General features: G+C 35.5%; 1 protein-coding gene across 2 annotated transcripts in view; it reads left to right on the top strand.

Moving 5' to 3' along the window:
* Nucleotides 1-25,495, top strand: part of ACACA (acetyl-CoA carboxylase alpha) — a 195,855-nt gene that overhangs the window by 134,088 nt on the left and 36,272 nt on the right. For both annotated transcript variants that reach the window (XM_072422398.1, XM_072422391.1), the window contains exons 45-49: nucleotides 1,569-1,712; nucleotides 2,199-2,319; nucleotides 9,549-9,645; nucleotides 24,579-24,675; nucleotides 25,009-25,144. In XM_072422398.1, coding sequence (XP_072278499.1) covers nucleotides 1,569-1,712; nucleotides 2,199-2,319; nucleotides 9,549-9,645; nucleotides 24,579-24,675; nucleotides 25,009-25,144 — 595 coding nt within the window. The remainder of the gene's footprint in view (nucleotides 1-1,568; nucleotides 1,713-2,198; nucleotides 2,320-9,548; nucleotides 9,646-24,578; nucleotides 24,676-25,008; nucleotides 25,145-25,495) is intronic.

The raw sequence follows: 25,495 nt of genomic DNA, 5'->3' as shown, positions 1-25,495 counted from the left end.
GATCAGTGTATCAGTCAGCAAGAGGGCAAATGGGAAGAGACAGCAGGAGAATGAGAGAAGAGTTGTGTTGTTTGCACACAGATATAAACCCTTTGACTACCAAACGGGCCAGGCAGCCAAGCAAAAAACGTGTACGCGTGTTGTAGCAGAATCTCAGGTTCATTTTAAAGCAGTTTGCTTTGTATATTGTAACTGCTGCATGTATATCACAGAAACCTTATTTTTTTTATGTTGGTGTTATCATTGCCAGCAAAATGAGACCTGTAAAAAAACTCATTGTACCTGTTTTTTTGCACTAAAAACAATTTACCTATCACTCTATATCTTACAGCCTTGTGAGTAAGAAATGAGGGGCATGTGTGCCAAAATGTTAGGGCAAGGTCATGGTCATAATTCAATAAACAATCTTGGCCATTTCCCACGCTATCACCATCAACAAAAATTGAGCTTTATGTCATTTTAAAACAATGGTACTTTTAGTAGATGTGTTGTCTCTAGAACCGAAGCTGAATCATTTGCTGAATCAAATGAATATTAATTTTGCTATGAGAAAATGTGATTTACTGTGTGACCGTAAATCAACTTTAAACAGTCTTTTTCCATTATAACTGTGGTAAATGCTGTAATGTTGTAGGTGGCTACATTTGGCTTTCCTGGGACTGTTCTCTGCCATACATCGACAATTACACTTGTCTAACAAAAAAAACCAAAAGTAATAAAGCCTTCAAGCACAGGAATATTGGGCGAGGATGTATATCTTGATATCCCTTTATGTGCTCAAAAGACAGGGTGTAGATGTACTGTGTGGGGCAATGTATTGTACATTTGTGCATAGTATGTGAGGATGCCTGTATTATAGTGTAAACTATTGTACTGTAAACATATTAGAAAAAAAGGTTTGTCTGTTGTTCTCTTCCTGATGCTGGGCCATTCAGTCTTGAGACTGAATTAGATGTACAAGCTGGAAAATGGTTCTTCTTCCATACCCCAAGCTCATACACAGTATAAAAATACTGATCCAACCACACTTATTCGATATCTATTGAATATTGAAGACAACAAACTGAAACAAACACCCATTTGTCAAATGTATCAAAGAGGATTTTAATAAAGTTTTTTCATTCAATAGATATGTGCGTGCTCCTGGATCTTTCTTAGCAGATTACAAACATAATGTTATCCAAGAAGTTACAATGCAAAATTTCCAACAAGGGAAGGACTGGCACTGACTATACCATTACAATAGCTTCCACATTGCTGTATATCACAATTTTTGATTGTGCTTTGTTATGTAGTAGTATATTCTATAAAATTATGTTTTTATGTATGTTCTTATATTACGCTTTATAGCACAGAAGGATAGTTTAACACTTTATTTTTATTTTTTATTTTGTGTACTGATTTGTTTTTAATGTGTAATGTCATATTTGTTATATCAGGTTATGTATGACATTTCAATTTATAGCTGCTTACTTCCATGGTATCCCATTATCCCCTTCCCAAATCATGAGAAAAATGTAATTAGGTATTTGGTATCATACTGATAAGTTTGCTTTTTGCTTTTCAAGGTTCTTGGCCGGGAGGTCTATACATCCAACAATCAACTTGGTGGAATCCAAATCATGCATAACAATGGAGTCACGCACACCACAGTTTATGATGATTTTGAAGGAGTATACACTATTTTGCAGTGGCTTTCTTATATGCCTAAGGTTTGTACTCTAATAGCACACCATAGGTAACATTTGATAATTAGTATATATCTTCTTTGTTAAAGAACATGTTAGATCCTATCTGTGTGATGAATATGGTGATGTATTTCAAAGACTACAGTTTTCATCCATCTGTTCACATGTCTCCACCATGCATGGGACCAAAAGTAAAACAATGATGCAAACTGGTTAATAAATTCATGATAACCCTATTGGCTTTTGTCCATTAAATTGTTCTGTATAGAACAAAAATAGTTGACGTACCATTCAAAAAGTTATTATTATAACTTTGATTACATATGCTTGGAATTTTTTGTGTTCCTTGTTTGGAATAATCATAATACTGTACTATTCATGTCTTTTACAATACCATCCTAATAATGCACGTCATACATTTGAGCAACTTTCATTTTCACTTGACTGTTTGCAGAAACTGACAGCTTATATAAAAAAAAAATGTTCACCTTTCATGTATTTATTTTTCAGTGTGTGTCCAGTCCAGTACCTATAATGACACCTAAAGACCCCATTGACAGACAAATTGACTTCATTCCTACTAAGGCTCCTTATGATCCCAGATGGATGCTTGCTGGACGACCTCAGCCTAGTATGTTTACTTTATTGTAATTTTTTTTTATTGTAAAATATCCTTTAGTAAGATTAAAAGATTATTAAAATAAAATGATGCATTACAATTATATTTAAACATAGGTGGAATCTAGTGGTCAGCACCTTACTACCCACTGGATATACTCAAGTATAAACCAAGATTTGTTTTGGACCAGAAAATGCCATTATATAAAGAATGTTAGTTTATACTTGGGTCTTTAGATGGCACTGTTTCCTCATCTAAAGTGGAATTTAAAAGCTTTTCCCCTGAGAGTTTGTTGCACTGTACATGACGACAAAGCCTGTCTGTTTGCAACCTTTTAGGTAAATTCACCTCCCCTCACTCCAGGACAAATACCGCCATCTTTGCATGGTCTTCCTCCAGGTTCGGATCTTTGACCATCTTGATTTGCCAAGCTGAAATGATGCAACTTCCTTGCAGAACATAATAAATTCCAGGCAGCTTGGGGGTATGCTGGGATACCTGACATCATACACTGAGTTGTGCATGCTTAGTGTACATTTCAGAAAAGATTTGAACAGGCAGGTTAGTATGTTATATTGCAGAAGGGACATCACCATTCCTTCTGCAATTTGCAACTTGCCTGCTTGTAATGTATTTTATTTTTCTCTAATACATAGCTCCACCTTAACGTTAATTGGGTTTAGTATACAGTTGATATAGTGTACTTGGACTTTGCAAAAGCATTTGACACTATCCCAGATGGGTATTATGCAAGTTAGTGTCTATGGGTTTAGAAAATTAAATCTCTAAATAGATAGAGAACTGGCCTAAAGACTGCATCCAGAGAGAAGTGATTAATACTCTAAATGGTATAAGGGTATTAGTGGTGTACCCCAGGGTTCAGTGTTGGGACCTTTACTGTTTAACATCTTTATAAATGATATAGAGTTTAGGATTAAAAGTACTATTTTTGTGTTTGCAGATAGATACAGTCTATAATCAACAAGCAGACCTGTATGCATTGTTTGATTGGGCAGCCAAGTGGCAAATGGCATTTATAATTGATAAATGTAAAGTTATGCACTTGGAGGCTAACAACAAGCATGCTTCATACTGTCTATAGGAGATACATTTGGGAGAATCAACATGCAGAAAGTCCAGAGAAGGGCAACTAAACTAGTAAAAGGAATGGAGGGGCTCCGCTATGGGTAGAAATTAGTGGAACAGAATCTATTCTCCCTTGAGGAGACGTTTCAGAGGAGATATGATCACCCTGTATAAATAAATAAATGGTCTATATAGAGAACTCTCTTTCCCAATTATTCACCTTAAAGTCATTATAAAGGACAAGAGAGCACTCTTTGTTTCTGGAGGAAAATAAATTTATTCTCCGGATAAGGAGAGGATTCTTCATAGTAAGGTCTGTGAAAATGTGGAATAAACTCCCTCAGGAAGTAGTTTCAGCGAGTTCTATAGATTGCCATAAGAAAAAGCTGAATCCTTTCCTAGAAGCACAGAATTTAACTGGGTATTAAAGTCTTAAAGTGAAGACGACAGCGACTGTTGATCTAGGTAACATCCGATTACCTCACATGATCAGGAAGGAATTTTTCCCCTGTTGAAGCAAATTGAACCAGGGTTTTTTTATTTTGCCTTCCCCTGGATAAACTCTGTCTATAGGGTTTTTTTATCTGGGATATGTTTATTTCCCTAATAGTTGACCTTGATGAACTTATGTCTTTTTTTTCATCCTAACTATGTATTATATGGAGATAAATTGAGAATAAAAATGTTAAGTTATAATTATAAATAAAATTGATGTTACAGTACCCTGTGGTTTTGTCTTTGGGGAAATACAGAAGCTTCTAATACTGATCTCCTTCTGCAAATGCTTTTGGCTATTTTTTCATGCTGATCCAATAACTTAAGTCGTGTTTGAGTCATTATCCCACAACCAACATTCATATTAAGAAAAGTTAGACTGAAGTCACCACTCCAAACATGCACATTTGTTCTGCATTACTGTAAAGGAACTAGTATATTCATACAGTCAGCAGTAAAAGTCTGCATACTTCATCAATATTCCTTTAAATTTGAACTAAAGGCTTGCTTCTCTTGCTATAATTGGTCCAGGCAAGGAAAAACCCTGGTACAATTTGCTTCAACAGGGGAAAAAAATTCCTTCCTGATTCCATGAGGCAATCGGATGTTCCCCGGATCAACAGTCACTGTTTTCTTTACTTTAAATCTTTAATTCCGAGTTATATTCTGTGCTTCTAAAAAAAGCATTCAGCTTTTTTCCTAAAAGTATCTATAAGAGTTGCTGAAACTACTTCCTGAGGGAGCTGATTCTACATTTTTACAGACCTTACAGTTAAGAATCCCTTCCTTATCCGGAGCTTAAACTTCTTTTCCTCCAGACGCAAAAAGTGCCCTCTTGTTCTTTGTAATAAACACAAAGTGAATAATTGGGAAGAGAGTTCCCTATATGGACCATTTATATATTTATACAGGGTGATCATATCCCTCCTTAAACGTCTCTTCTCAAGGGAGAATAGATTCAGTTCAGCTAATCTCTCCTCATAGCTGAGCTCCTCCATTCCTTTTATTAATTTAGTTGCCCTTCTCTGCACTCTCTCCAATTCCACAATGTCCTTTTTGTGAACTGGTTCTCAAAACTGGACTGCATATTCCAGAAGTGGTCTGACCAATGTTTTGTACAGGGGCAGGATTATGTCTCCATCTCTGCCGTCTATTTCTCTTTTAACACAAGAAAGTACTTTGCTAGCTTGGATATTGCCGCTTGGCATTGCATGCTTTTCTTATGTCTCTAATCTACCTGAACCCCCAGATCCTTTTCTATTTCTGATGCCCCCAAATGTATATCCCTAGACAGTATGAAGCATGCATGTTGTTAGCCCCCAAGTGCAAAACTTTACATTTATCTATATTAACTGCCATTTGCCACTTGGCTGCCCAATCAAACAGTACATCCAGGTCGGCTTGTAGATTATAGACATTCACTATAGACTTAATACCATTACAAAATTTGGTGTCATCTGCAAACACAGAAATGGTACTTTTAATCCCAAACTCATTATCATTTATAAAGATGTTAAACAGTAAAGGTCCCTACACTGAACCCTGGGGTACACCACTAATAAACTTAGACCATTCAGAGTATGAATCATTATTACAACTCTCTGTATGCGTTCTTTTAGCCAGTTCTCTATTCATTTACAGATTGACTTTTCTAAACCTATTGACCCTAACTTGCATATTACCCATCTGTAGGGTACTGTGTCAAATGCTTTAGCAAAGTCCAAGTACACTATATCAACTGCTATTCCACCTATTCTACCTGTTTACTTCCTCATAAAAAGAGAGTAAATTTGTTTGACAACTTTGGTCTATCTTGAAGCCATGCTGACTATCACTTATAATATTCTCTATCTATCACTTATAAACTCCTCTCTAGGACCGTTCCAACTATGGACGTTAAACTAACCTGTCTGTAGTTACCTGATATTAACTTTGCTCCCTTTTTGAAGATAGGAAACAAATTGACCTTAGGCCAATCCATCGGTACTATGCCAGTGACTAAAGAGTCTCTAAAAATTTGAAATAATGACTTTGAAATACCGGATCTCCGCTCTTTGAGGACACGTGGATGTAATCCATTGGGTACTAGTGCTTTGTCAACCTTAATTTTTACATCTTTTATTATACTCTTTATAATAGTTTTCAAACGATAAAGGTGATCCTTCATTTTTATATTTTTGGAATGCCTTTTCTTGTTCCTCATGGCTTTTTTAACAGCTGTCAGCCACATAGGTTTATTTTACTCTCCTAAACTTTTTACCCATTGGAATACATTTTTCAGTGTGCTTGTGTAGAACAGACTTGAAACATTCCCATTTCTGTTCCGTGTTCTTTGAAGACAATATTGTCTCCCAGTCCAAATCAGAGAGCCGCCCCTAATAATGGAAAATTTGCTCTCTTAAAATGATGTTTTTATCTTTCTGTTTTTGCTTCCTCTTTACAACTTACAATAAATTAAATTATATTATGGTCACTGCTACCCAGATTCTCTTTTATATGCAAATTTGTTATACGCCCTTCATTGTTAGAAAGAACTAGGTCCAGCAGAGTATCTTTTCTAGTTGGGGCTTTTATTAACTGTACCATAAAGTTATTGTGTATTAAATTCACAAATTTCCTCCCTTTTGCTGTTCCTCTAGTGCCATTACTCCAGTCAATGTCAGGGTAGTTGAAATCTCCCATGATTAAAACACTTCCACTTTTTGCCGCTTTTACTATCTGTGCTAGTAGTTGATTCTCTATTTCTTCCTTAGCACTGGGGTGCTATAGCAGACTCCAATAATCTGTGTCAAACTTCTCTTCCCATTAGCTCTCCACCAGTGATGTCACGTTAGAGCTGGCTCCCACTGCTTTTTGCATTATCTACACCTCTGCTGTTTTCAAGTTCCCACTGAACTATTTAAGCTTTTGGTAGGCATATTAGAATGTAACACAGAAGTTTCACCATCCCTGCACTAGGCTCTATTCACAAATTCTTATAGACACTGGGAAGAGTTTGGGATTGTATACTGCACTGCCTATGTTCACAGGCAGTTCACACTCTAAAAACAATTGCTAGGAAACCAGGAAAACAAGTTTTCTACTATTATGTTTTACTTAAAGAAGAGATAAGCAGGGTTACTCACGCTACAATTGTAAACGTATTTACTAAAGTCTAACTTTATTGCACTAAAGGGAGAAGAGTAGAACCAGAGTTTGCTATTTCTTAGCAAAATAGCAGGTAGGAAAACACTATAGATAGCTGCAGTCTGTGCATACCGGTGTCTACCTTTTAAAATATAGTGTTTTAGAGATGGGAGAATGACAATAAAGGCTGCTCAGAAATAAAAACATTTTTGCTAGTAATTGTTTAAAATCTAGGTATTTCAGTAGTATAAATGCTACTCCTGTGAACATTTAGGGTTGATAATGGTAATAGGCTCATATAGCGGTAATGGTTGGCTTTAATTTTATTTCCACTGATTTATTAAATTTTTAAAGCACTAAGCCATTTGATTATTTTCAGTTCTTACCTCTTATTGATTACATGTAAAAAGCAGCAATTTCTAACCTGCTATTTAAAATATCCAGCTGTCCTCATACTCTTTGAAGGAAAGGTGGTCATCTTGGCGGCTTGCTCTATTTGGATAACATTTTTACATTCTCTCAGCGACCATTCATCGTGCTGTCTGAAAGGCTAGCACCAGCCTGGCTCCAAATCAGGGGGCTTTCAGATTTTAATTTAGTGGAGGCGTTAAGAAAAGCAGATGATTCCAGGTGATAAGTTAAAGTAGATATCTCCTAGGTGAAAAGTTAAAGCCATTTATTAGAGAAGATAGTGCTATAAGATTCTTCAACATGACATGAGACACTGGGCCAGAATCTAAACCAGCAGCTCAGCCTTATGATGGGAAGATAGGTCTGGAATGAATGCTTACACTGTACACTAGGGCCAAGAAGCCTGCAATGTAGAACATTGTAATTACAAGGCTTTTTTCTCCATGATAAAACACTCTTGCCTGCCACTTTAAGTCAGCAAAGGTTACAGCACTTGAAGACATTCTTTTAATTGGTTTTGGGCTTATGATTTCAGAGGTTGGGGTTCAAATGAATCTGTTTTCTGTGCAGTCTGCTTGCAGTGTTTTAGTTTGCAATATTTTAGGTTTCCAGAGCAAAGGATTAGATGGATGCTGTAGGCTAGGAGGAAGTGATTGGTGACATGAAAAGTGCTGAATCACGTGTGTGTGTGTATGTGTGTGTGTGTGTGTGTATGTATGTATGTGTGTGTGTGTATATATATATATATATATTTATATGTGTGTGTGTGTATATATATATATATATATATATATATATTGTTTTGTTTTTTAGTGTTTATAAATAGATTTTATTCTCACATTGTATACAATATTGTGTTGGAATAATATATTAAGTGATGATGATAGAATTAATGATTTTAAAAGAAACTAATGACACTGTTTTGACGTCCGACTCAGTTTAGAAGCCATAATTTAGTATGGCTTCTAAACTGAGTCAGACGTCAAAACAGTGTCATTAGTTGTTTTTATTTACAGTTATTTTGAAGACAGATCATTTGAATGCATTCTAACTCATCCATCTCTATCTCTTGATGCACTAACATTCTTTAGTATCTCCTCCTGTAACCCTGAAAACACACTCAACCTTAGTCAATCTGTCAAACCCCATTTCCTTATCCTTATCCCCCCCCTCCTCCATTATTGCCAGTCATGGGAAAATTGCTTTACTACCTATTATTAAAAGTTGAACTAAAGCCCCCTGAGTCAGATACCAGCGTTCCATCTTAGGGTGCCTCCATCTTCTTTTCTTCCACTCTCTCTTCTTTTTACTTCTTTTTTGGCCATCTTGATTAGCCATGCCAGTATGACAAAAGCTTTTTCTCATTCAGGGCTTGACTCCTTTACTTTTTCATTGCTGTCTACTACCCTGTCTCTTTTGCTGAAGACACACAACATATTGGGCCTGATTTATTAAAGCTCTCCAAGGCTGGAGAGGATACACTTTGTTCAGTGAAGCTTGGTGATCCAGAAAACCTGGAATGGACCTGTTCAAGTACTTAAAACCTTTTCTAACAAATAGCAAATTACTTTTAAGAAATCCTTTCCAGGTTAGCTGAATCACCCGGGTTTACTGAAATTTTTTTCTAGGCTCCTCAAATTACTGAAAAGTGCAAACTGGTAAAATAACTTCCCCAGGAGCATTATCATACCAATCAAGTGTCATACCAATTTATTGCTTTATGCTTTTTCCTGCTTTATTGCTTTTTTTTATTACGTATGCTTTTTTATGTAGGTTTTTTTATAAGAATGTGACATTCCCAAATCTTTTAATAATTTCTCTTTTTAAATACCTGTGAATTGTACCACATGTTCCTTGTTCATCTTTCTTAAAATATTAAAAATAATATGTATGTCTGGGTCCCACAAAAACGCTTGTAAGGCCAAAATAATTTTTGCTTTCACCTTTACAAAACATGTTTTTAAGTTGTTGTTGAATAGAGCATGATATCAACACATGGAATTCATGTATTGTCTTTTGTAGATGTCAATATTTTTCAGTTATGTAATGTTTTATGTGCCAGGATACAAAAAATACCTGATAAACTATATGTAAATTTTATTAATGTTTATCTTTTTGTGCAGGTCAGAAAGGACAATGGCTAACTGGCTTTTTTGACTATGGATCATTTATGGAAATTATGCAACCGTGGGCCCAGACTGTGGTAGTTGGAAGAGCCAGGTAGATTTATTGAATGATGTTCTGTTTTTAATAAATTTTAGGAACGCTTTTAAAAACATGGTTGTATTTTGCATATGCTGCCTATATTATGGGATGCTTGGTAATTTTCAGGATCTCTTTTCACCACAGTAAAAAAAAAAGAGAAAATCATGAGCATTCAGCCAATATTCCCTCAAACTCAATCTAGCATGGTGACATTATTCATTTATTGGGCTTACATTTCAGAACTCATAAAAAGGCTTAGAAACACCTCTCATCTGCGGTGCACGATACAACTAGTTCTTTGTAAAGGATATGGAGGTTCGGAATTAAAATGCCTAATAAAGACAAAATACATACACAAAAGTGGAAGAATATTTATTATTTATTTTTTTTTACAATGGTTGGTACTAATAGCCACATGTTGTATTTAAAAAAAAAAAAACAAAAAAAAAAACAAAAAAAAAACTTTCAGAGATAGCAAATCTCTGGCACATTTGGTAAATATAGACCACATGCTCAGTTTAGTCACAGTCGATAACGGTCAATAAGGTATTGCTGACTTTTACAAATTATATCTTTGGTTGGCTATTTTCCTGCAAGAGGCAATTTCAAATATTGATTCTTTTACTGCATCTGTGTTGGACAGTATTTAATGTCATGATCTGAAGAATACTTAGAAGCCTACTTTTCTACATTCTGTTAGAATGTAACATTTTAAGACAAACAGTAATTTCATGTGCTACAGTTCAATTTTTATTATAATGCTAAATATGGAGCATTTGCATACTACTTGTATGCCTGTGTGTAATAAAACTAAACTCTATGTAGGTATAACAGTAAGGTTGCTTTTGTTAAAACTCACTAATTAGGCCAATTTTATTATGGTGAAAACTTGGGGTTTCAGTACAATGCAATAACCTTCCTCCTCTCCAGCTTTTGGTAAACCTTATATTTGCTATACAACAATAGAAATAAAAGAGATTCCCTTACTGTTATAAAGAGGACATTTAACATACCATTTATATCCTGGCTCCTAGCTAATGAAATGGTATTTCAGTAATTTCACTACCCGCATATGCAGTATGTAGATTTTGCGCAACCCTCACCTCCCTGTTTATCAATTGTATCTGCATAAAAATATATAACCCATAAAACCCTTTCCATACTGAAAAGGGGGTACTATGAAAGTGAAAAACATAGGCACATGTCTTCACACTTTATTCTCCATATGAAACTACTACAGATCAGTTTAGCTTTGCTCATGTTAATAATAAACTTTGGTGGAAAACTATGCTATGGTAATGCTAATCCAAAAAGAATACTTTTATGATTAGAGATCTAACAAACAAAAGTTAAAACAAATCAATAAATCCAATAAACACTATATTGCGTACAACAATATTACCTAAATCCCCCAAACAGCTACACCTATACTGTTTGGAAGAACATGTTACACTGGGGTTCAAGTACAAAAAAATAGATGTTCACTTACCAATGTGAACTACAATGCAGAATTTTAACTTGTTTTTTTGTGTAATGAATATTTACCTTTTAAATAATACCCAATTAGGTGCAAAGAAAAACAAATTTTTGTTTTTTGCTTGCACATGTGTGGATGGTTGAAAGTCCGTAAAGCTTCACCTCTTTCACATTGTTGAGTGATTCACTTTAAACTGCTTATGTTCACTAGGAATAAATAAAATATGCACAATAAAAACACTTGGACAAGCAAAAACTGTATAATGAAGGTATGATGATCAGTGGCACTTTTATATACTACAATTTATCGCAATATGTCCAACCATTAAAATGCTTTTTTGAGATGAGGCTTATCTATCAATCAGCCATACATATGCACACATTTTAGTAGAGGCATATAATAAGGAGTAAAATGATAAATATGTTACATTTGTATTTAAATACCAAACCCACATACTACAGTAATATTGTCATGTGTGCCTTGAGGAATGAAAAGCACTACAATATATGTAGAAACAAAAGAAGCATAAGTTAGTAGTCATATTGGTATCAATCAGTCCTAGTGATGATTGGGTGGGTATTCATAAGTTAAATCCAACCAGGTAAATATTTCACTGTTGGCTCAGTGGGTCTTTACGATGCTAGGTCCCACGTTTGAATCTCAGCCAGAACACAGTCTGCTGTCTGGAGTTGTCGGGTTCCCTTCCGCATCCCAAAAAATGCAATTAGAATATATGGCTTCCCCTCAAAATTGGTCTTTGACTGTGTTAATGACTTAAAGAACTTAGATTGTGAGCCACTTTGAGGGGAAGGTAATATTGATAACTTGGAAGATATTATTGATAAATTAGGTTATTATTGATATGACAATGGACTTTGTAAAACATGTTACTGTTTTTTTGTTGCATAATATGTCAGCACTATATAAATACATAAATAAAATATTAACAGATGCACACAATCCTCCCACAAATTTCCACACCCACTAGCTAGAGGTTGGTAAAAGCTTGCTTTAAAGATCAATTAGCTCAAAGGCTTGATTTAACGCTTATTTACCGTATGTTAAAAATAAGTAAACAAACCAATGCACATAACATGCTACTCAAAAGGTACCTCCTCATAATTTTTTTTTCCAATTTTTTCTATTTTACTTTTTATAAGAACAGCTCATTTTATTTAAATTTTCTTTGAGCTCAGTTCCTAATTTAATATATCGCCCTTAAATTTTCCTTTATTGATTAGGCAAACACTGCCGGTGCTTTCAGGGTGCACCCAAACTAGTAAAGTACATAACCATTCAAACATTTAAGTTAACTTTTCTTTCCTTTTTACTTTGAGCTGCAGGGCTCTAAGGTACAACAAATGTAGAAAAACGGGAATTGGTCTCTTTCAAAGCAGTGACATTTTGACAAGAAAAGGAAGTAATAGACATAACTGTATTCTTTGGGGAATGGTTCCTGTAAGTGCCTCCAAAACTCATCTTTTTGTGTGTACTGTATGTTCGTAATATATGTGTTCTTGGCTGTAAATTGTCTTTTATTATACTCTGGCTTATAGTCCGAGGATGTGCCATAAAACAAGATGTAGCATCTCCATGTGCAGGGACTGATAAAATTTATATGAAGTATAATGGAAAGCAAAAGTTGTTTTGAGTCATTTTTCCCCATCCCATAAATAACTATAATTCTCCAATAAAGACATTTATCATTAGCTTGCAGTTTCATTACATAAGTCATAAGTTCTGAATCTGAAACTGTTTTTGGCAATTTATTATTTGTTCTATGTAAATAGATATTTAACATTAGCAAATGCTATGCAAAGTTTAGTTTGTAATCAATTATATAAATTAATTATATTACATTATATTATAATATTATATATATTAAATAATTATTCATAAATTACAGTAAAGGGCCCCTTTATGATTAAAAAAGACTTTAATTTCTCTGAACTTTGAGAATTATCGCACATACTAATCATACTGGTATTTATGAAGGACCTATTTACAGCTTTTTATAAAGCCTTAAATGCGAATGCAGAGAACACAATGCTTTTTGTAAATTGGGACAAAAAAGGTTAGCATGGTAAAAAGTATTTTTATGCTGTCTTATTTGTTCAGTCTTATGTAGTCTTATTCCATGTGGGAGCAGTGTCGATTGAGTATTTATTTATTGGCGTGAAGATAAAATATCTCGGCTCTCCAAGTTTTGTAAAAATGTGCTATATATATGTTTTTATACAAGCCAGGGCCCAATGGTAAAAAGCATAAAGTTATTATCTCACTTTATGAACTGGTTTAAACACATGTAATCATTTAAAATAAAATTCACCCAAAACCATTTGAACTTTTTTTTAAGATACAAGCATAGCCCAGTAAAGTATCACATATCAAAGAGCCTTGTCTATTCTGTTTACAACAAATATATTTAATTTCAACATGGCAATCATAGAACATTCACCCAATTTTTAACAAAGGCCTATTTACATTCTTTTTTTAGTGGTTTCTGGCAATTTTCAAACACAATTGTCCAACCTTCAAACCTAATTTACATGGCCAAAATCTCAAATGGGCCTTGCAATTTTTGCCACAGGCAAGCCGGTGTCTTCTGCAGAATGTGATTAGTTACTTACTTTATGGCACTCCTGTGATCACATTTTCCCTTTTGTATGTCTGTCAAAAGAGGAGGTAGTCATGCAATATTCTTTGGCTCTACCTGCATTGCTAGAGCTGATCAATATTTTTTACCAAAGACATTAAACCAAAAACAAGTAACAGTTAAGCTTTGCTGGATTTAGGCAAGCTTCTTGAGGTCCTGCACTTTATTGCTATTTTTTCTTTTTATTCTGCAATGGCCTGAGCTTTAGAGATCAGAGATTGCGATGCAATACAACAGTTTTGGAAGTAGCATTAAAATATCAAAGATTACTTTTGTTTTATTTAATTTTATTTGATGCTAGGTCCACAGAGAGGCCTTTTCCTCCTGAGTGGGATGCCCAATGTTCTGGGGGGCAAATGATTGCACTCATATAGCTATTACCCCCTCATGAGAGGGAGAAGAAGAGCTTATGAACTGCACACCAACTCATTTATTAAATGTGCAAGCACTTTGGTATGCCAAAATGTGTATTTTGAACATCAACTTGGTCTGAAGGTAAGATTGGTAGCCTTGATGCTTCCATTCTGATTAGATTTGGACTGGCTCCTACTTTCCTCCAAGGATGGATGCCAGCATCTTGTATATAAGAGCTTGCAGTTTGTGCGGTTTTATACATTTTTCATTTAGTTATCTATCCTTTTTCAATCTGGTAAATGTACACTCTAATTCATTTTGTGTTCAACCTAAATGTCACTTCTGTACATTTTGAAATGGCACATACAACCCCGTGTTTTAGCAGGCTGCCACTGCACATATTTGCTGGTATTTCAGCTCAACCTTTGTCTTAGCTAGATGTACTAAATGTTTAGGCAGCTTGGGACAAGGCCATATAAGATGGCACTAGAACTTAGTGCCCACAACAGAAAAGGCTTCTTAAATTTACATTTAAATAATTGTGCCAGTACTGGCCTAATAGTAAACAATTAATGTAGTTCCTGCTCATTAACTATATAGTCTGCATACAAATATTGATTAAATACAGTTCATATTAAGTTAACAAATATGTGTACATGCTTACATATAGTAGGTCAGGTTGAAAAAAGACACAAGTCCATCAAGTTTAATCACAAGGGAAATAAACCTATTCCAGATATAAAACCCTATGGACATAGTTGGTCCAGAGGAAGGCCAAAAAAACCCTGGTACAATTTGCTTCAAAAGGGGTAAAAATTCCTTTCTGATTCCATGAGGCAGTCGGATGTTCCCTGGATCAACGGTCACTGTTATTTTTACTTTAAAGCTTTAATACCTAGTTATACTCTGTTCTTCTAGAAAAAAAACATCCAGCTTTTTCTTAAAGCAATCTATAGTAGTTGCTGAAACTACTTCCTGAGGGAGCCTGTTCCACATTTTCACAGACCTTACAGTGAAGAATCCCTTCCTTATCCGAAACTTCCTTATCCTTATTATGCTGAAACTCAAGACAGCCTGCCTTCCAGTAAAATATGAGTAACTGTGATGTGTTATTTAGTTCTGTGTGTAAATTTCTGCTTTAACTACTGATTACTGTAAACAAGAGTAACCAGAAATGTAAACAGATTACCTTTAATGTAGCCCTTAGTTGTATATGGTGGTATACAAAGGCATGTTCCTAATAGTGGCCAATATAAAATGAACCTACTCTGCTCTCAGTGCTATACAGTATCTTTTTATTATGATACATTTAGGTCCATAAATATTTGGACAGAGAAAATTTTTTTATAATTTTGTTTTGTACATTACCACAATTAATTTTAAAGGAAACAACGCCGATGCAGTTGAACTGCAGACTTTTAGCTTTAATTGAGTGGGTTGAACAAAAATATTGCATAAAAAATGTGAGGAACTAAAGCTTTAATTTTAACACAATCACTTCATTTCAGGGACTCAAAAGTAATTGGACAAATTCAAAAGCTGAAAATAAAATGTTCATTTCTAATACTTAGTTGAAAACCCTTTGCTGGCAATGACAGCCTGTAGTCTTGAACTCATGGACATCACCAGATGTTGAGTTACCTCCTTTTTAATGCTCTGCCAGGTCTTTACTGCAGCGGACTTCAGTTGATATTTGTTTGTGGGCCTTTCTTTTCGAAGTTTAGTCTTCAACAAGTGAAATGCATGCTCAATTGGGTTCAGATCAGGTGACTGACTTGGCCATTCAAGAATTTTTCACTTGTTTGCCTTAATAAACTCCTGGGTTGCTTTGGCTGTATGTTTTGGGTCATTGTACATCTGTATTATGAAATGCCTCCCAATCAATTTGGTTGCATTGTGCTGGATTTGAGCGAGTTGTATGTCTCTGAACACCTCAGAATTTATTCTACTGCTTCTGTCCTGTGTCACATCATCGATAAACACTAGTTTCCCAGTGCCACTGGCAGCCATGCACGCCCAAGCCATCACACTGCCTCCGCCATGTTTTGCAGATAATGTGGTATGCTTTGGATCATGAGCTGTTCCACGTCTTCTCCATACTCTTTTCTTGACATCATTCTGGTAAAGGTTGATCTTGGTTTCATCTGTCCAAAGAATGTTTTTCTAGAACTGTGCTTAGATGTTTTTTTTTTTTTTTTTAAGCAAAGTCCAATCTCTCCTTTTCATTCTTGAGGCTTTATGAGTGGCTTGCACCTTGCAGTGCACCCTCTGTGTTTACTTTCATGCAGTCTTCCCTTTATGGTAGACTTGGATATGGATACGCCTACCTCCTAGAGAGTGTTGTTTACTTGGTTGGCTGTTGTGAAGGCGTTTCTCTTCACCATGGAAATGCTTCTGCGATCATCCACCACTGTTGTCTTTCGTGTACGTCCGGGTCTTTTGGCGTTGCTGAGTTCACCAGTGCTTTGTTTCTTGATGAATGATGTACCAGACTATAGATTTTGCCATTCCTAATATTGTAGCAATTTTTTGGATTGTTTTTTTTCTGTTTTTGCAGCTTAAGGATGGCTTGTTTCACCTGCATGGAGAGCTCCTTTGACAGCATGTTGTCTATTCACAAGCAAAATCTTCCACATACAAGCACCCCCCTTCAAATAAACCTTGTCCAATTAATTTTAAGCCCCTGAAATGAAGTGATTGTGTAAAAAAAAAAAAGGCTTTAGTTCCTCACATTTTTATGCAATCATTTTGTTCAACCAAATGAATTAAAGCTGAAAGTCTACAGTTCAACTACAGTTGTTTCATATAAAAATAATTGTGGTAATGTACAGAACCAAAATTAGAAAAAAATTGTCTTTGTCCAAATATTTATGGACCTAACTATATAGAATTATGGAAAACTATCAAATAATCATGATAAATATACTTAAAGATATAAATGTAAGTGTGGTGATTGCTGTTCATAATAATAAGATGGTAATCTTTGCTACTAGATATAATTTATTGAGTACCAATGGATGTTGTTTGGTTTCAGGTTTGAAGTGGGAATATCTCATATTAAGCTATTTCGGCGTAGGAGATACAAATTGTTGATAGAGAGTAGGAGACAGATTGATCTACTTGTTAAGTGGTCAGTTCTAGGTGTGTTGCAAATTTTCTATCCTAGCTGGTTTTATCATTTGAATGCTGAGACTGGAAAGGTATCTTTACACTGTGCCTAGGGGATGCAAGAAGTAAAATCTGGCCATTGGTACACTGTTTGTAGTCCAAAAAGGGCTGCAGTTGTACAGATGTAAAAGCTCACCAGCTGAAAAATAAATTGTCACCCTTGTTATATCTATCTGGTTAATCAATCAACTACTGCCACATTCCTTGATCAGTTGAACCTAAACACCTAAAAAGCACAAATGGGACTTCTTAGGCAGTAATAAATTACATTATTCATGCATTATTTTTACCCAATTTTACATCACATTGAAACAACAATATTTATTCACCAAACTTGTTTAAAAAACCAACATAAAAACAAATCCACCATCAGGTGTATATATCCAGATAAAATGGGGGACTCTACATCATGTGGAGATCTCAACGCGCTTCGCGGAACTCCAGTCTTCTTCAGGAGATGATGTTGCTTTCCTGTTTCCAAATGTAAACTGCCATACCTCGGATGTTCTGATAGCTGCACAACAAGAGGGTGGAGTAAGAGCCTGAGTAATGTCTTTTCTAGGTGATTGCTATCATCTTTATATAGTCTAATTCAGGTATTTAATTTTTCCAATTCCAATTCTATGCTTTACATTCCACGTAATAACTTGTTCATATAAATATTCAATAATTTGGCCACTTCTTACTATTTGGCTCTAGTCCTCCTGCACGGCTCCCCTACTGCAGACAGTGTAACATGAGATGTCCCTCCATGGGTCTGGGTCTTGCGGCTATCAGAACATCCAAGGTATGGCAGTTTACATTTGGAAAAAGGCAAGCAACATTATCTCCTGAGGAAGCAGAACAGAGTTCCGCGAAACACATCGAGATATCCACATGATGTAGAGTCCTTCATTTATTTGGGTATATACACCTGATGGTGGATTTCTTTTTTTATGTTGTTTTTTTAAAGGTTTATAAATAAATATTTTGTGATGTCTTAAAAATTGGGTAAAAATAATGTGTGAATAATGTAATTTATTACTGGCTAAAAAGTCTCATTTGTGTTTATGGTTTATGGTCACCCTTGAGTTGCCATGTTTTTAAACAGTGCAGCAGGTGTGTAGGTCAAAAGAATGTGTGCATAACTATACATATGGTTTGGCAGGTAAAACGCTTCCTTCATATTTTTCATGTTTTCTGTTGTGTAATTAGCTGTCTAGATGGGATTGCTGTTTAACCCAATTGAATTGAGTTTTTGCTCAATATGCTTTAACTTGTGCCAAGAATTCTCCACAAACAAACGGAATCTATATATTTTTTAAAGGGCTGATGGTGGACTGGCCGTCTGTCCATTTTTTTTTGTAAACCGACTACACATTTGTTTTAGAAAAGCACATCTTCATGTGAAAATACATACAGTATATAGTATGCCTCCAAAAGTCAGGGTTAACCTAAAAAGACATGGGTACACGATCATATTATTGCAGAGGCAGTAGCAGCTTCCAACTTGATTGAATCCTGTAATTTAGTGCAACTGGAGCCTGCTGGCAGCCCTCTCAAGGCTGTCCAGCCCCCTGGATTACCAGGCGAACTGGTCTAACTGTGTAATTTGAAAGTCTCCTCTGTCAGTTTGACAGCCAGGTCTTGGCCAATCTATCTGGAGCCTGACATTAGTTCCTGTATGAATGAAGGTTTTGGTTGATCCCTTAAATTGGTGCTGATGCACAAAAAAGTATTCTTAATACTAACAAACCTGAAATTTGTAAAATAAATTAAATGTAAACAACTTGTTGGCTAATTCTGTTTTGGTAACTCATCTTCTTCTTTTTTCACCCCTTGGATATTTTTTTTACTATTTGTATGTAAACTTTTGTTATTTTATTTGTTCTTTTCCATTTTAAGCGCTACATTGAAAAATACACCACATTAAAACAATCTTTCATTTCATTAGTAAATGACTTCACCATGCTTTGTACAAATACTGCTGCAAGTCTTTGTAGCCAATACTTTAATCCAGGATATGCTTTAAGGTTTAATGAACAAACTGTGTGCATCTGTGTATTCTACTACCCAAAAAATAATAATTAATATAACATTTTAAAACTTCATATTTGCCTTAGTAGGTTACAACCCAGCAGAAGCTTAGTTTTTGTTACTTTAATACAAACCGGCTGCAAAGGCAGTAATATCTTGTTGGCATCCTTTATCTTTTTGTTGTACTATTGTGCTGCACCAGGGGTTAAAATGCCCTGTACTGGCTGCACACTAGAGAACTACTGATTAACGCTGCTGCAGGTGTAAAGTAGTCTGACACACAACCCACACAATGTTATAATCAACAGGGAGCATGAGCTCTGCTGACTGTATAGATGGGGTGTCGGACAGTTGGAAACCACTGCGCTCTGTGTTGAGAAGTGGTCCAGCACACATACAGGAAATTGTAACTCTTACTATAGCACAGTAGTAAATTAAAAAAAAATAGATTTATTACTGTTTTTGTAACCTAACTGCATTACTGTGTCAAAAAAAAACTTGGCTTCAATTGCAAAATATTTCTTATGAACTCTGAATTAAAATTATTACCAATAAGTATAAGGAATGCATTATTATGTTTAAATGATATCTCTTAATTTTAATTTCATACAAATGTTAATGCCAGTGTGTATTTATCTGGACATTCTTTACCTACACAGGTGGACGATGTTCTTTATGTTTCTATAATAGTCTTTTTCCATCTTTTTCATCTGCTTAGGGAATAGCTCATGAGCAAGTGAAGGAGCTTCGAATGAAATTGCATTAGGTTGCACGGTCATCTCTCTCACACCTTTCGTTTCCACTAAATTCATTACTTACATTTAAATAGAAAAAAGTCCAATAAAAATGTAACCAACTCTAGAGGAAGAATAAATAGACTATTACTCGGAGAGAGTACATGAGGGAATTCTTTCACTTCGCAGCCTCTGCCTCTCATGAGTCACTGGTGTTTTACACTCTATGCATACATCACAATGTGAGTATCATCTCTGTGCCTAGATATATGGTCTGTGCACAAGGAAATATGAAGGCACTTTTTATTTCTCTATCATTCGCTGTCTCGCTTTCCCTTCTCAGCGGAGCAATCAAAGCAGTCTGGTTGCTTCAATTGAAGGAGAGGCATGGAAATAACTGTAAGAAAAAATGTCTTTGTACACTTCCACACTGAAAAGGAATACAAATAGTTTGGGTGCGGAATACTAAAGAGGCACAAAAAAAAGCAACACGGCTTCCTTCCTTATATTCCACACATTTTTATCTAGGCACATCAGTTTTAAGAAACCGTTCTATCCTAATTAATCAAGGTATTGTTTTACAATTTACTATTAAACTTTAGAGATAAAACACCTATGGGACAATCTTTTAAAATGTGATGATTGGATAAAATGTTGACATTTTTTACTCTGATCATCACATTCATATTGACGCAATTATGGGTAGCCATTTTTTTTTTTTTAACAGTGACAATCAATGATGGATTGTTATTCCACAATTACCCTAAATTGGCCATCCACACTCTTTCCAGCCTTAACGATTCTAAAAGTGGCATTAAGCTCCCATAGACCTACATTGCAGCTGTTGATCTGCAAAAGTGTGGCGGTAGCTGCCTCTAGCGGCTCTAATTAGTAATTTTTCATTCTAGAAACTCTCATAAACTTTGTGCCTTTGTCCAACCCCACAACAAAAATAAACCTTATAGTATATAAATAAAAATAACTAAGATAATAGTATAGTGCATTGATCAGCACAGCAGAGAACACCCTTATAGCATCATGCGATTTTGGCCTTTTTTCCCATGTTTACATCTTCTCAGCTGTAACATGCTAAAGACCAGTATTGACTATATACAATAGAAAAAGTTGTACCCAATGCAGCAGTCATAAAATGGTAGTTTGAGCAGAAGAACAACCACTCAAACGGAGTTGTGTTGTAACAAAATTTATATGACATTAAATCAGGATAAGGAATACATGGGAGGAATAAGAGTGAGTAAAAGTTACAATACCAACTCTTGGCTTTGACTAACAATATTAAGACGTTAAGGAATGATTTACCATTGCCCATCCTATTTGACGTGTATTTTGAGGATAAACTAGTACTAAGAAAATGCAGCCCTATTAAGGTGGATGTGGACAGACTGTTTATATATTTTGTGTTGCTTCACAAAGGTCTTTTTTAGCAGACCAGGGTCAGGTAAATTCTGGACTCCCTGCTTGCAGTCTAGATTGTATAATAGCGCTTGTATAATGAGATTAGTTTTTGTGTTGCATTTATTATGTGCAGAACATCCCAAACTCTCTTTTACATTTCCATCCATTAAAACTGTTCACAGCCAGCTTACCACTATACAGTAAATAAGAATGATTGCTAGAGATCAGAAAAAAAACAGAAGTAAACCAGTAGTGCAAGTTATGTGGCTTACAGGGACAACTGTAATATTGCCAGGGACTAACTGTGTGCTTCCAAATAAGACTTCAAGGTTACCCACTGGGACCCTGTGAGGTACTGATCTACCTTACACTAAATATCCTTTTTTAAGGCCCACTAAAATTTTGAGAGTTGAGTCACCTAAAGAAAGAAATTGAGTCTCATGTCGTATTGCAAATTACTAGATAGCTGAGGATTACACTGGGAACACATTTTTTGTTGAGTTAGAACCTACACTTGTTTTTTACTATATTTTGGGTGGTGAATGCAGAAATGACCCCAGTTTTTTGCTATCACATCCAGTTTTCACGGTACAGGGTACCCTCCATTTTTGTCAAAAAACATACAATGAAAAAATAATGAAATAACTTAAATGTAATGTTTATTTAAATTTATTTTGCTCATACAAAGGATTTATTGTTACTCTGACATTTTTTTTTTACAGTAAAACGTTTGAAAATTATTCAAGTAAGCGGTTAAGTTAAAAATTTACGCTTATAGCTTTTCCTGGAGTGTTCAGTTTTAGGACAATCCCTCCAGATGCTCCAACAATAGTCAGCCATCATATGTACATCCCATCTACCCTGATATTGTCCTTCCATGAGCTTCAAATCTTGGTGGGATCGTTCACCTTGCTCATCACTGACTGCACCAAGGTGTACTGGGAAGTTAGAAAGATGGCTATGCACAAAATGCACCTTGATGCTTATATTGCAACCAAGCATTCTGTAGCTCTCCAAGAGTTTCTGGACAATTTCTGTGTAATTATTTGCTTGTGTGTTACCAAGAAAGTCCTTGACAATGGCTGTGAATGATAACCAAGCTTTTTTTTTTAATTCTGACATTGTCCTGATGAAATGTTCATCTTTGATGAGTTGCCAAATCTGTGGACCATCAAACACACCGGCCTTTTTTTTTTCTTCAAATGACAGGCTAGAAAATGCCAAAATGAGGTACTTGAAACAGTCTCCTTTAGATAGCAAAGCTTTAACAAACTGTTTCATCAGACCCAGTTTCATGTGCAGAGGCGGGAATAAAATATTCTTTCTTTCAACAAGTGGCTCATGTACAATGTTTGGATCACCTGGTTTTAGGGCAGATCTTGGGGGCCAATTCCTTTCCACCCAATGCCTCTCACTAGCTCTGTTTTCCCACATGCACAGATACCAGGGATACTTGGTGTATCTGCGTTGCTGACCAAGAAGGAAGCAAACCATTTTAAGGTCAACACTGATGACCCAATTGTGTTAGTGATATTGCAACAACTCAATGACTCTCTTTATGTCTGCATATTTTTTACAAAGAGAAACTTAATGGCCAATTGGGATTGACCCAAATATATTGCCATTGTGAAGGAAGACACACTTTAAGCTCCGCTTCGAGCTATCGATGAATAGTCACCGTTCAATTGTGTTATAGATTGAAATTCCCAATTCCCCCATTAGACCAGGTATGTTATGGCAAGACACAAAGCCACTGTCAGTTCAAAAGTACTGCAGAAATGCAATTTCTCTGGTTCCAAAGTTTGATACCTTTGTTCCTTTTTCAAGTAAGTTTTTCTCATGCAGTCTTGATGCCAGTATTTCTAAAGCCTTCTTCGATAGTCCCTAAACACGTGCCAAATCACTCAACTCATGCTGATCAAATCCCCTAGCAACACAGTCCTCTTCAATTTTAAATTTTTCATTGTTGTCACCTAGTTCATCATCATAATCATGTTCTTCAAGGGAGGGTAGTGTAACTTATCTTGATCACCAAGTTTAAGTTTGAAATATGTCAAATAGGCTTGCTCTACAAATGTGCTGATGTTCGCCCTTTGACTAGGAATGGTGAAACTGCCACAAATATACTAAAATGAATCAGGGTTCTTTAGGCACTTACGACGAAAAACAGCAGAGACAGACATGATCTGAAAGAAAGGAGATACGTGTGCAAGTAGAAAAATAAATTTTGCTTATTCACTACGTAGAGCAGCGCCACCACCTTTGACCACAATGTCTTGCGTGTAAATAAATAGCCTATACAAATCCACGCTACAGTAATCACAATTATATAAGCCATCGAGAAAAAAGTCAGCATACCTATTTTAGTGTAAATAAGCTTAAAAATTGAAGTCAACAAAAAATGTGTTCAAATTTGTTCCCCAGTGGTATAGTAGGCAAAATATGCATTAAGGATTTTATATAAGTTCCCATATTCCTTTAGCAGTAAATATGAACTACACATATACTAGAAAGAATTATAAATCCAAAAAAAAATGTAAATGGTTGTATTTATTTTTCTGCAGGACATTTGGACAAACTTTTATATTTAAAAATAATTACTTGCTTTTAAAATAATCCTGGACTGTTGTCTTTCAGCTTAGTTTGTATGATAAACCACAATTTGCTTTCTTTTGGTCTGGTAGTACCATTGAAAGAGTGTTGTTATATCTGTTTGATGGGTTGTGTAGTCTTATCCTATGGTAACAGTGCTGCATCCCCATAGATACAGTATAGTTGGTGATCATTGTAACCACAGAATGTGTTACTGGTTGAATGGCAGGGTACTAATAGAAGAAAATGGTATGTGAAAAAGAAAACTAATGCACCCATCATGTTTTATTGTGGCATACCACCCATAGGAGCTGGTAAACTGCAATATAATTAATGTTTGTTTTTGGAATAAAATACACTTTATTCTCCAAAGATAAGTCACTTCTTGAAGCCATTCATTCTCATCCTCATTTTCCATCAAGTGTCGGCATGATATTAACTGTCAGCAGTTGAAAGTGATTTTATATTTAGCCCACAAACCCTTTTTCTAAGTAACTACTCGTGTTTATTTTTTTTTTCTGCTTTACTAACCTAGGCTGGGTGGCATACCTGTTGGAGTGGTTGCAGTTGAAACAAGATCAGTGGAACTAAGCATACCTGCTGACCCTGCTAACCTGGACTCTGAGGCTAAGGTTAGTTAATGGTTGTTATTACATTATTAATGGTTTTGATTTGAAGGCTGTTATAGGGGGCCAGGATTTTATTTCCAATTATAAATAAGTGCAATTTGCATACAACCTGCTGTTGTATGTCAGACAGATCTATGAACAGGGTCGAGTGACCCATGTACACATGTCAGATTCTCGCCTAAGACAAGGACGATCAATTGTTTGTGCATAGCCTTAGGTGATAGATAGTAGCCTCTATATTTTTTTCTGTTTTATACCTATTCTCTTGTTTTTGGTATTATTACCTATTTTTCAGCCTGGGTATTATGTGAATGACTGGCTTACTGTTTTCCACAGATTATACAACAAGCTGGACAAGTGTGGTTTCCAGATTCTGCATTTAAAACTGCCCAGGCAATCAAGGATTTCAACAGGGAAGGACTTCCACTTATGGTGTTTGCAAACTGGAGAGGTTTTTCTGGTGGAATGAAAGGTAATTGTTTTGTACCTGGCATTAGGTTTCTTTGTTAACTGAATACCATAGCATACAAATAACCCCAATGAGGTTAGTAGGTATTGTTCATTTCCGGGTAAATATAAAAGGCACAAGCAAATGCAGGAATGTAATCATAGAAATATTTTTTTTTTTTTTACAAGCATTTTACTTGGTATCATCCTTTTGCATGGTTTGTATAGCAAAGCAATGACAGGGGGAGGGAGAAGCAACTCAAGGAACCAATCAGGTATGCTGCATTGCACAAGTAATTACCGTGTTTCCCCGATGATAAGGCAGGGCCATCAAATAAGACAGCCCCCCCTTTTTAGGTAAAAATGAAAAATAAGC

Source organism: Pyxicephalus adspersus, chromosome 1 (assembly GCF_032062135.1).
Source record: "Pyxicephalus adspersus chromosome 1, UCB_Pads_2.0, whole genome shotgun sequence".
NCBI classification, from domain to species: domain Eukaryota; kingdom Metazoa; phylum Chordata; class Amphibia; order Anura; family Pyxicephalidae; genus Pyxicephalus; species Pyxicephalus adspersus.
Note: the sequence above shows the minus strand (reverse complement) of the source record. Positions and strands in the feature narration are given on the sequence as shown.